This window comes from Pyxicephalus adspersus, chromosome 1 (assembly GCF_032062135.1).
Source record: "Pyxicephalus adspersus chromosome 1, UCB_Pads_2.0, whole genome shotgun sequence".
Lineage (NCBI taxonomy): Eukaryota > Metazoa > Chordata > Amphibia > Anura > Pyxicephalidae > Pyxicephalus > Pyxicephalus adspersus.
In genome coordinates this window covers 41,436,516-41,449,638 of record NC_092858.1, presented here as the reverse complement: position 1 = coordinate 41,449,638, position 13,123 = coordinate 41,436,516, and the positions used below count along the sequence as shown (strand labels likewise).

The following is a 13,123-nucleotide window of genomic DNA, read 5'->3' as shown; positions in this document are numbered from 1 at the left end:
GCTGCGGCTCTGGTCGGGGCACCCCCAGCAGGGTCAGGGCAAGGACCCCGCTTTGAAGGGTGCACTGGCCAGAGGCGCAGACCATGTCTCTGGAACGCTTCGCAGGCTCAGGTCGGTGGGCGGGTTCTGACATCATGACGTCACTCAGGGGGACGTTTCTTCCCTATTAAGTGACACGCGGCCCAGAGTGCATTTAGTGGCCTGCGAGCTCCAAAAGGTTGGGGACCACTGCTCTAGAGGTTGATGCAAACCTAACAAAAAGTTATTTTTTTTATTATCCAATACAATAAAACTTTCCACTGCCCCCAAGTATGAAAAAAATATAATAAAACACACCTGAGAAACAAATATAAACAAACATTTTTATTAAAAATATACATTTTATAATAAACACAACGAATTGCAACCTGAAAGGGTTACTAAAAGCACCATAAAAAGTCTGATTTTCAGAAGTACGTTACAATATAGATTTACTGATATGGTATATGCAACATTTAGGTCATTTTATGGCAGCCTTCAATTGCCTAGCAGACCTAGAACCCCAAACTATTCATTACTCATCACCCTGTGTGCAAAAAGGATACTATTTTGTCTCATATTGTTCCCCTCATAACATTTCTTTTCATTGTTTGTTTATTGGGTACCATTAGGAATTCGTTGGCTTGAATAAAGGAAAATTCTTTAACATAGCTCGCAGCAGTTTTCAAAACATAATTATGCACACAATATATGAGTGTTTTGGAGGAGGCCCTTGTTGGCTTACTGTTCTACCCAAGTCCAAGTACAAAACTGTTTATTTCTGTATCATAGTGAACACATAAATGTAGCTAACTGATTCGATAGATAAAATAAATATAGTCAGGCTTATTTATTTAAACAGAGCTGGAAGCAAATCACTACATGCACACTTTTACTTACAGCAGCCAATCAGAATTCTTCTTGGACTGCTCTTGTTCCAGTAAATTGAAATCAGATTGGTTGCCAAGGTCAAAAGTTTAAATTGTCACCTTGTGACAGCTAAAAGCCTTTTTATTGCGGGTCATCTATTTTGCTAGATATAATGAGGTATACAGTCCTAAAAATTGTGAAGTTTTAATATAAGCAAATTAACACTATATGGGATATATATAAGTAGTAACTGTAGCAATCACCAAACATGTAGACTTATTGTGCTGGTGTAAGTTTTAATTTACAGTGATTGATTCACTTGCAGTCAATATTTGCAAAGAGATATAAATGCACATACTTTAAAATCTATAATAAAGAAGACTGTGCAGAGCCTTTTTTTATGTACACAGCGTAGAGTATTTGCAGGATGTAAACAATGGAGCTAGGTGGTATGGGAACATAAATCCAGAACTCATGTGCTGGAGTTACATACGTGGTGGCCTATAGGCTGAAGAGGAAAAGACACAAGGCCCAAAGATGACCGGGACAAGCAACTTTGTGTCTAGGGTACAACACAACACAATGAAGGTTTCTAAAATAAGTGCAGGGGTCTTCTGCCCCCATCCACCCCAAATGCGTGGTTTTTTATTTTACTTCTTTTGAAAAGATGACACAGAACTAGTCTACAAAGCTACACAGGGCCAAGAATTTGTCTTCTTAAAGTAAATTAGCAAATGTGAATATTTTTAGTAATGCATTTTTCCTACATGGGTTTTTGAACAGCATTACTTATATTACAATAAGTTATCGCAAAATATGCGTTCTTAAATTGAACATACACACAATGATACAGTAACTGTGGTTTTAAAATATAACACTTCATCATCCGGCAGTTACTGTGTATATCACTATACACAAGAAGCCCCAACAGCCTTAGGCACGGAGGTAGACTTGGACTTCAGATATCCCTGTAACACAATTTTCTTTAATAGAACATTTATATATTTGCTTTACAAAATAAACATGTAAAACACAAAACATGTAGGGAAAAAAAAAATACAATTTAAAAATCCTAAATTATAACAGAACAAAACTGAGCTTCCTATTAGCCCAGCACATCTTTGGTTAATAAAGTAAATTGTAATTTTGGACGGTATGGAAAGGATTAAAACATGACAGGGTCTTCCTGATTGTCTCACCAACATAACCAGGATGCAATGGCATCCTAATATTGTTGGCATTAGAATATTAGAAGGTTACTACCTTCATTACATTTTTATTTTCTATGTCAAGTTGTGATTATTCCCATACTGTTCTTCAAATGGGCAATATTTCAAGGGGAAAATCTCCACAACACAGCATTTTTAAACCCTATTCACTTTATCCAAAAACAGAAAGTGGCACAAATTTCATTATAAAGCTGGATTCAAGACGTTGTGTTTCTGCCTGATGTGTTTAGATCAATGGAAACGTAGTAAAGAACATACATTAGGATGAACAGAGATGTGTCTTATGGCAGGCATTGACATTCAATACAAAGTTGATTGCATGTTTAAACGTTGTGTTTTGATGAGTTTACACCAATTTCAAAAGAGGACACACCAGGGGAAAAAGCAAAAGGGGCGAACAGAGCTTAAGAAAAAAAATAAAAAATAAATTGCAATACATATATCAACAATGCAGAATTTGATTGATTAGCCCTGTAATTAACATAGAATATAGTTAAAATGTGTACCCATTTGTTGTACAGCATATCCTGCGGGTTAAACATTTGCATAGTAGCACAAAGTGCAGACTCCCGCACATTCAAGAAAAACAACGGAACATATTTTTTATTCTAAGATGTTTAGTCTGGTTGTGATGAGAAGTCTTTATGGCTACGGTAGTAAGAAGTTCCAGTAAAAGTCCAGAAGTGTCCCAACTCCGATGGCTTCGATATTAATTCTATGGCTTTTATGAAAGAAGAAGTCCAAGGAACCTCATCTAAGTGGTGACCTTAACAAATGTGATTGTTGTGTTTAATGGTCCATTTCTCCATCAATATCTTCAGTATCTATGTCATTATCCTCACCAAAAAACTCCTCTTCCAAGAAGGAGCCACCAAGCCCATATTCATGTTCGTGTTGAGACACTTCATTTGGCGACAGATGAGATGAACCTTCCACAAAGTCAGCGAATCTGCACACAATACCAGGAGGAACAAAATGTACATTAAACAAAAAAACAAACAACGTACAAAAAAAATAAATAAAACATAAAGCACTTATTTAAAATACAATTATTTACCATGTTGACTGGTCTCCAGTCAATGTATCTCGGTATCAGCGTATATTGAAGTATCCAGAACAATACAGCACACACAAAAGAAGCTTGCTTATAAACCCATTTGTGTATATAAAAACAGTGCAGATAAACAGGGAAACACAAACAATTTGAATCGCCCATTCCACTCGGACGACAATCATCTGACACGTGTACGAAGACTATGAACACAATGGTGCCAAATTATCAGACCTGGTAGCTGCACAAAGCTCAAAGCCAAGTATGCAGGAAAGAAAATATCAATGACATGTTCATGGTTACTTGCCATCTACCTGACAACACAATTGTTCTAACACACCACTAATCCCACAGGGTTATGCTTACTGACAAAAATATTTTTGAGTGTAGAATGCTTTGTTATACTGATATGCAACAGCAGCTAGTTCATCTAAATGACCTGAGAAAGTTTGCATGAAATGTCCCTGCAAAACAGCCACAACAGTGACAAATGTTCAATACAGTGACCTGAAGTAGGAAACATTCCATAAACGCCAAGGCCAATTAGGTGTGCGAGAGACAGACAAATCCAGTTTCCCTAGACCGAGGGAAATCCTTCCATTTGCCTCACTATTGTATGGGCTGCATTCCATTGTGACCACTAGAATCAGATTTCCTAGCCAAGAAACTTTACACTTACAATGAATTTGACTTGATAGTTGCTCAAAAAGCAGAGACATAAACAAAATACCAAATAGGTAAAGCATTCAACATACAATTTTACAGCTCTTTAGTGTACCTTTTTTTTTTTTTTTTTTTTTAGCAGTTACCAATAGTAGAGCCAATAATAGTAAGGCTACAGACACACTTGCAATGCTTCTCGTCAGATAATCGGCTCAGGGTCGATATCAGACAAGAATCTGGAGTGTGTACAGAACGTGTCGTCTGTTGTGCATCATCCGAACAACCGTCCTGGCGGATCCACGGACGACGAACGATCCTAATAGAAGTGAAAGGGGAGAGCGCGAAGAGGTGTGCCGATCTGTCGTTCTCCCCCTCCCCTCCACATAGAGCAGAAATATGCTGTATGCACAGAACACGTTCATACATCGTGCAGTCCTTAGTCGTTGGAAAGGATCTTTCATGATCCTTTCCAACTATAATTATTGCACGTGTGTACCCAGCCTAAAACGCTGAGGAGGAAAAGCTATTTTCAAGTCACAGAGTTTGATCAATATATCTATATCTGTTCACTAAAGAAATGGACATGACACATAGGCACCTGTAAATGTGAAGGAATTTTTCCCAACCCAGGTTTACTTCCAACACCAGTCCTAGAACTACAAGCAAAGTAAATGTAAATAAGTTTTCGTGTGCTCACAAAAAAAAACAAAAACAACAATAAATCGGCATAAACAAACATGTGGATAAATGAAAGTTAAGTACCATGTTCTCCCTTCCTCTTCTCTCTTTCCTGCTAGCGTAAAGCATGACTCTTGGATTTTCACTGTAGGAATACCTAGCAAGCAATAAGATTTGTTTTTTGCAAATTAAAAAGCAATGCAATCAAATTTTCCAAAACTAAAATGACCCTTAAAGCATAATGAAAAGTACCAATGGTATCTAGCACTCCTCCCTTTTACACATAAGATGACAAACATTGTAAAAGAATCAGGGAAAAGACTGAAAAGCATTTCACATTTTATGTACTGTTTCCTTTAACCCACTGTATATGGTGCTACTGCATTTTCAAAAAATATTTTAAAAATAATCTAAAATAACAGGAGGAGGTTTTTTTTGTAGGAAGGTGGGGGGTCATCTAAGGCATCTAATTTTCAGACCAGCTTACGCACCTACTTGTTGCATGGTAAAGCAAGCACTTCATGCCATGTGTTTTGGTGCCATGGATTTAGAATGACACTCTTGTTTTACTGGTATTCACAGTAATGTATGCCACTACCAGGGTGATAGAAAAGTAAAAGATTCTTTAACTCAAAGAATTCTAGGACCCATTGTTAGTAGGTCTGACATTAAAAACCTTGTTGTTTGATATGAGGAATACATTTGCTTGCAATGCTAAGGCCTATTGCACTACTGCAGCTTTATGCACACCGGTATACCTCTCAACATTTCATTGATTGGAAAAACTAGAATAGGAGCACAGCCCTGCTCAAATACCACAAAACTACTGTCCACTACACATACATATACACTCCTACACTTAATCACAGCTTAGTAAATGTCAAAATTCCAGAAGAACATGCTTCAGTATAACAGGTAAACTGAGCTACTGCTCAATGGGTACAATACTCCACTATTGGTAGAGACACTTTGGCCAGGGTGTAAGCCATGGACACCACCAAGTCAATGATCTTATGTCCAACATTCATCAAACATATTTATCAAAATAAACCACAGAGAACCAGCACTGCTTCTGTAAGGTGGTACTATGCCACTGATCACATAAATCACATGAACGTCTTAACAATCATGCTTCTCCTATGACAGAGCAACAACAGGCCATTGGGTTTAATCAGATATACCAAAGATCAGAAGCACCTGTTTTACCCCCAACAAATAGGACATAAAGATGTGTTCACATGTTCAAAATATAATAAAGACCAGAAGTGAATTATCTGTTTAATATTGTAAAATGTCCAAACCCTACAAACATACTGTTCTGATTTTGCTAGGTACTGTGCACATGTTGAGGACCTAAAAGCTATTGCTCAAGTAACAATACAACAAAAGTGTAAAGTGCCTGTCTGTGAAGGACTAAGAAACATATAAAGTACAGCCGTCATGAGAAATTTGGGGGTACCACATGCATCTCTTAATATTACCTTTTATTTATAAAGCACCAACATATATGAAGCGCTGTACAATAAAAAGGTTCTGCAGATGAAAACCTTTCTACACATAGTTTACTTATAATAAAACTATATATATTTATTGGCCTAGGATTGTAGAGTCAATGTACTTTTCTGGATTGTTCCAATCAAAACCATTAAAACACTGCTCATGACATACTCTATTTTTTTTAAATATTTTTTTTAAAAAGCTGGTTCTTGCAACTCTCTTAAATATTAACAAAACTATGTAATCCTGAGAATCCCCTAGAAAAACATTTTATCCAAACAGGAGTAACCTTTTATATAAAAAAGGAAAACGCACCTTGTGCCACACCCAATACTACAGTGGCTAGGTTATAACAATGCACAACTCTGCTTTTGTTAAAAACAAATAAACTGCTTCCGAGTAAATCAAATACATTGCAAGGATTTGTCAAACTTTGTTACAGATTCCAACCAGTTACAGTTCTGAAGAAATAGTTGCAGATTTTGCCTTTCCAAATTGATTTCTGAATGGAGAATTCTGGTTCATTATTATCAATTGGTGCACTTTCTAAGCTCTAAATGAGAAAAGCTACTGTATCTGCATCCCTTGGATAAGTCATTAACCCTAAAGAATGCCTAACATTTGACTTGCAACAGCTCACTGATGTGTCCAAGGTCTGCACAAGGCCAAGTCCCTCAAAATCAACGCAAAAGATTACATTTCTAGGGCCTTACTGTACACCATTATTATCTAGCTGTAGTCATTTACATTCAACTGGACTTGTTTATGTAATGCAGAGAATGTTTTGATGCTTTCCAAGCTGCTTCATTAGTTCTACTAGTGTAGGAAAACCCCAGCATTTATACCTACATAGCATAAACACAAAGGATAGAGACAGGAGAACATATGATCTCTGGCTTAAGAGCCACAGCCACTTGGAGCAAATAAAGATTCTTCAACATCTAACTGCAAAACACAAAAAGATAAACATATGAACAAACCATTACCCCGATCAAACACAGGGGCCTAAATAACATGCAACCAGCAGAAAACTAGGTCTCCGAAGTGCAGCACAATCGCACAGTCCCTACAGGACTCAAAGGATAGAGCTTTTACAAATGTAATTTCCGAAAGTTACTTTTGCTAGAAGTGCTATAACTGTCTGATCACTATAGACAAACCCCATGAAGCAACCTGAAAAGACTGCTCCAATACATTCCTAGTGGTATGAACTAAAGAATGACCATTGGAAGAAGTAAAATCACCAGAACTAAAAACTTCAAGCCTACCATGGCGGCAGTTGTGGAAGTTTTAGCACACCATCAGACCTTACATATCACTGCAATAGAGGCTTCAAAATAATTCTTGTAAAACAGACTATGCTAAGACTAATCTAATAAAAACAATAGTCATAATTTAGTACTTCTCTGATGTAAAGCAGTGCAGAGTTGTAGTTCTGCTAGTGTGAAGTTCAGCTGAACTATTATACAACCTGACATTCACATTATTGTAATCTGGATTATGTACATTACAAAAAGTGTTTTGATTTTATTTCAGATATGTGTTTAACAAGTTCATCTGAGTGTAAACAAGTGTAATGATATAGGTGTAGGTGAGTGCTATGGCCTGATGTGTGTTCAGGTGTCCTGTCTGCACTCTCCATATATGCTCCCATCCAGGCCTGAACTTTAACATAATTTTGCACACCACCTAATACTAGGAAGTTAGTTAAGTGCCCCCCTGACCCTGGAGCCTTCCACTGCCCTGTCTTCAGCAGGAGATCAGCAAACAAGGATAAAGGCAGCTGCGTCTGCTTAACTTTCTCCACCTGCTAAAGGAGCTTAGAAGAACTTGGAGGAACAGCTTTTTGGATTCAACTGTAGGTGTTCATGTTTATTTTAAAACTGCATGGCTTATTGTGTGTACTATGATGGAAGGCTGTGTGCATGTTTCTGAATAAAACTGCAGAGCTATGTTTATGTTTGTGTGTATGGTGCAGGAATGTATGAATGTTTGTGTATATTGTGTGCATGTTTTTCTGTATAGGACAAATTATGTCTAAATTTAGTATAGTACACACACATCATATGGATTGGCAACAACAGTAGTTAGACATAAAAATTCATTTTTGCTCATATATTTCTGTGTCAAAAATAAACAAACCTAAAAACATATTTTGTTTTATAATCAATGCAAAAGGTGCACAATTATTAAAATTATGTTTTAAATTATAAAAGGCTCATTCAGACAAGCAGCTCATTGTTGTGACCTTTCCCATTACATAGGAAACACTCGGTTCAGAGAGGATCCAGGGGCCTTCTCTTCCTAGCACTCTATGGATCCCAAGTTATAAATTCTAGGTCCTGCTTTATAGTGACTTCAATGCTGCTCTAAACTGGAGCAAGAGTAGGGCTCAAAAACCCTACAAACCATAGCAGGTGATTTTTATCTATTTTAAAGATAAGGGTAGAATGCTTTTTTTTTATTAATCTGTAAGGGTGCTTTTACATGACCATGTGTCCAGGAAATGAGCTTATATGAGTTTATATTGTGTATTATATTTCACTTATCACAAGTTGTAAAAAATAAATAAATAAATAAAACATGCCAAAAGTTCTGTTAGCCAAAGAAATAAATGACATGTTTATGAAAACCTAACCACTGAACTTGAACTCATTTATTTACAGAGGCTTTGTTTTACTTAAGGATGGGGGGTGTTACTTTTTTGCAGTTATTTGAATCCAGAGGTTGTCAAAGGGGGGTCAAAGGTTTTCCGCTTTTACTTCACTATATTCTTTTTGTGAAGGGGCAGTGTGTCACTCTGTCACCTTTGCCAGTTACACAATAACACAGGTCCTTTCTATGGAGGCATTGGGGTATTTTTAACTTTCATGGTCTTCCTTGCATTTTTCCTAAACAGACTGAGTACAGAAGGCACAGTGTTGTCTAAATTCTTTCAGTGACATGGCATATGGTACATTTGTCATGGAAGGATTTGGGCAGTATGCAAAACCATTAGATTTCCCATTATTTCTTGTTAAGGCGATGGGTATAATAAAGAAGAAAGGGGTTTTCCCTTAGTTTCTATCTCATTACAACTGTAACCCAAACTTAACAAAGCTTTAGATATGGGTGTTAAAATAAACTGAAAAATCAGGGACAAACACGCAATGAAAACTGAATTAAAGTTCTAGAATGGTTACAGTCTGTTTATACATACTTCATTTAGATTTATCAGGAAGAAGTAAGACGACTTACCTAAACAATCACTACATTTCCAAAAGATATACAGTATAAAAGCAAATATACAAATTACCTATTTGTGTGGACCTTGATATTGATAAAGTAGGATCATTTTTAATTGACCTATTAAATAATTTACCATTTTTATGCAGTTTTTCTTCAGTGATCTGGGTCTGTTTAGAGTAGACTTGTTCCTGCCCCTCCATGCAATTTGGAAGCAACAGCATAGTGCTGTATTTGTAATTGTTATCAGCAGACATATATATTTATTGTGATCTGATTCAGCTTCACCCAATGTAATTCTTGGTATTAACAGATCCTATTTAACCACTAGGTGGCACTCTTAACTGAACCACATAAAACATTATTCATAAATTAGGAAATAGAACTTAGGAAAACAAAGTAACCTCTTTGGTGACTGAATACGTGACACAATCTTCCATGCTTGAGAATCTGGACTATTGCAGTATTCCCGTAGCTCTTCCAATGCTTTTCTTGTCTCCAGCTCTCCTTGGTTCCGGTATTCTTCCTCTGTCAAGAGGCGTGGTGGGCTGGGCTTTACTCTGGCTTTAAACACCTTTCTGAAATGTTAAGAAAAAAATGTTTATTTCTGCAAATTCCACAATTATGCAAACATGGCATTTGACTGTGGAAAATTGCTAACCAGCCCACTCAGTCATCTTTGTTATTTTCAATAAAACATGTAAATGACTATAACTTGTGGGTGGCTTTAACTGCAAGTAAAAAAGCAAAAATATTAGGCTTTCACACTTATGTGGTAAAGCGCTGCAAGAGCATTACCACATCAGTGCTAGAAAATTACACTCATAAAAACGTATGCTGGCCATTCAAATCATGAATTTCTCGATGTGATTATAATCTTAAATAAAGGTGTTGATTTTGATAAATAGTGCCACACAATGTTTTTCCAAATTGATCTTTTCATGTAAACAACATCACATCCCAGCCTAGACAGTGCACCAGGGTGGCTTCTATTTAACACAGTAAGTTTATTTACAATAGTATTTGAGAATATACAGATAATAAATATGTAAGATTCACTTAAATTATGTTAATTGAATGAACCTGTTGTGATCCTGGGTACAGCCAAACAAAACATGCAGCGCTTACAGGCAGTCTGCAAGAGTGGGATGAGAATTGTCCATGGACTTATCAGATATCAGCAACTCTAAAAGTTGTACCCAGGTGATCAAGCGACAGCTCTAAGCAGCAACACAACTGAGAGATAGAAAAATGTAAAAAAAAAAAAAAATTGCCAAGTTGTTTTGAAGGTGCAGACTTTAGAGCTGCCATCCTGACCCTGGTTTCTAGTAACCATGTTTATGACACTTATCAATATTTTTGTTCAAGAACCTAGTCTATGTACAAATTAATGTTTGGAAACAAACCTGTAAAGACTGTATGCCCAGTACACGGGGTACTCAATCTGTTTTGTGCAAAAGGCAATTGCCATCATTGATAATGCTACATGACGCACTTGGACACCGACATACATTAACAGGAGACCAATCAGTTGCAACGTCCAATTCAGCAGATTGATACTTCGCTCGTTTTCTAGTGGCCCATATCTATAACAGACAGCAAAGCTGACAAACCCCACAATACACAGGTAACCTAAAGGAAAAAGAAAAGAAATCATTACTGGCAAAATCTCATAAGTTTGAAAACAACCTACAGACGTTTTATTCCTTTCCTACTCTTGTCTATGTAGCCTGTAAATGTGCAGAGCCAGCCGCTGATGAAATGCCTCCACAAAAGCAAATAAAAGTCTATGGTGCACATTCCAGCACCAGAAGCTGTCAGACTTTTGTGATAGTCTTTACAATGTGCACAGCGGTAAGCACTTCTAAGCATAAAATAAAATTTTGCACCTTCACTGCAAAAAAAACCCACAATAAACCAGCCTATTGCAATATACAAAATATAAGACTCAAATCAGGAGTTCTATTTTGCTCTCCTGCCACTGGAATGAAGAATACATGAAATCCTTCAGATATAGAGGAGTTTGTGACAACCTTGGTGCTTGCTGTCTGTCTAAGGTAATATAAAGCAAAGGAGTTAACCGAGTCCTAGGGCTGAGGCACACTACAGAGAGAACTAGAGTGCAGGACATATGACAAGCTGTCTACAGCTACCAAAAATATATCAGCTTTTGAAATGTGAGTGAAAAAAAAAAAAAAAAACTACATGTATTATAATAAAAAACACAACAATATGCAAGATAAGAACAAACCAAACAAAAAAAATTGCAATGAATAGCAATGACTGTGTACACCACATGAAACCCTTACATACCTAACAAATACTGCCAATATTCTGAGCATATTCCCTGAAAGTTTTTAACCACCAGTTGGATGATGTAAAGAGAAAATGACCAACCGCCAACCAATAACATATAGAATGGACTTTTCTGAAATGAGAAGCAACAAGAAAATCTAATGTTTTTCCTTTTAATTTAGCAAACACACACAGCTACAAAAGACATGTTGTATAGCATGACATACAATATTTTTTGAAGTCCACAATCTCATGGATGTTCTTGCAATTTATTACAGCTAGCTACCAGGTAATAAAAATTCCTGCTGGTGACAAATGCTAGAACTGCAAAAATAAATTTATCTTCAAACAGAACAGTCTTTTGCAATATAACTGCCATACAGCAAAGATGTCATGAAACAATACAAAAACACAAGAAAAGACGAAAAATTATGTGGGTGTAAACAAGAGAGCAGTGCCATCTGTCACTCTTCTAATAGAGTATAGTTCTACCCAGAGGCTTATAGCTGGTTGCTCCTACCGGCTGCTGTGCCTACCCCGTTCACCTCTTCTCGGCAGCTCTCATCCTCTGCACGGATCTCAGTGAGTCTGCTCTGTGCTCAGCTGTCATCCCTTCAGATGTGATGAGAGGTGAGCACACAGTTCAGCCTTCATGTGAATGAGACACAGGCACAAGCTGGGATTTCTATTAAAAAAAAAAAAATAAGAACCCCAAAAAAAGAAAAAAAGCTGCCTGTAAAATGTAATCACTGCTAGAGCTGTGTGTGAAGTCTGCATGTCGTTCTGCATCGTCCCAACTCTCAACAAACCTTCATATCTCCTAAACCGTATGTCACAATGACTTGTAATTTTCAGCGTGCACAGAGAACCCTCATAGATACTAGTTACCACAATTTTCAGTTTTAAAGAATTTCAAGATTTGGGGTCACAAATGTATGGGGTCACAAATGTAAGCAGTTATTAAAATTGAACTTTGGGGTTGCTGTTTCAGAGGAAAGTGCAACTAGGAGTCCTAAATTGAAAATGCAAATTGAGTACTAACATAGCAAGGATCATTGGCGTGGGTCCCCTAAGTATATACCTACCTGTCACAAATCTATACCTATGAAACTACTGTCTGCTTCTCTTCTTTGAACCCCAATTTCTCTGAGGTGGGAAAAAATTGAAAATATAGGTGCAAGTGGCGGGCACATTCTCCCCTTACAATCTCATTACTACAGCATCACTGGAACATGAAACACTCTGCCCATCAAAATGGGCCTCCCTCCCGTTACACATTCCTGTCCACTTATCTAACATTCTGAACTTAAATTTCCCTAGAATGGGGAGGTGTAAGAAACCAAAAATATAGGTACATGTGGGGAACATCTGTGACTAACATCCCCTAAAACATCATCACTATGGCATCATTAGAACAAACTCTGCCCACTAAAATGTAATGGGGTTCAGGTACTGGAAGGTTACACTTATGTGTAACAAGGAAGTGCATTTTGATGGACAGTTTTTTTTTTTAATGTTGTAATGATGCCATGGGGATGAAAGGCGATAGCCACATGTGTCTCCCACTTCCACCTATATTTTTGTTTCCGTGCACCTC

The 13,123-nt window shown here is 37.1% G+C and overlaps 1 protein-coding gene across 3 annotated transcripts in view; it reads right to left on the bottom strand.

Annotated features, from left to right (window-relative positions):
- Positions 1-348: 348 nt before the first annotated feature.
- Positions 349-13,123, bottom strand: part of NEMP1 (nuclear envelope integral membrane protein 1) — a 16,998-nt gene continuing 4,223 nt past the window's right edge. Inside the window, exons 6-10 of one of the 3 annotated variants that reach the window (XM_072407777.1) lie at positions 11,545-11,659; positions 10,638-10,863; positions 9,636-9,809; positions 4,594-4,666; positions 2,925-4,487 (exon numbers count right to left, since the gene is read on the bottom strand). In XM_072407777.1, coding sequence (XP_072263878.1) covers positions 4,482-4,487; positions 4,594-4,666; positions 9,636-9,809; positions 10,638-10,863; positions 11,545-11,659 — 594 coding nt within the window. In that variant the 3' untranslated portion in view covers positions 2,925-4,481. Of the gene's footprint in view, positions 4,488-4,593; positions 4,667-9,635; positions 9,810-10,637; positions 10,864-11,544; positions 11,660-13,123 lie in introns of all 3 variants that reach the window. The other 2 variants (XM_072407769.1, XM_072407759.1) reach the window with 2 other exon arrangements.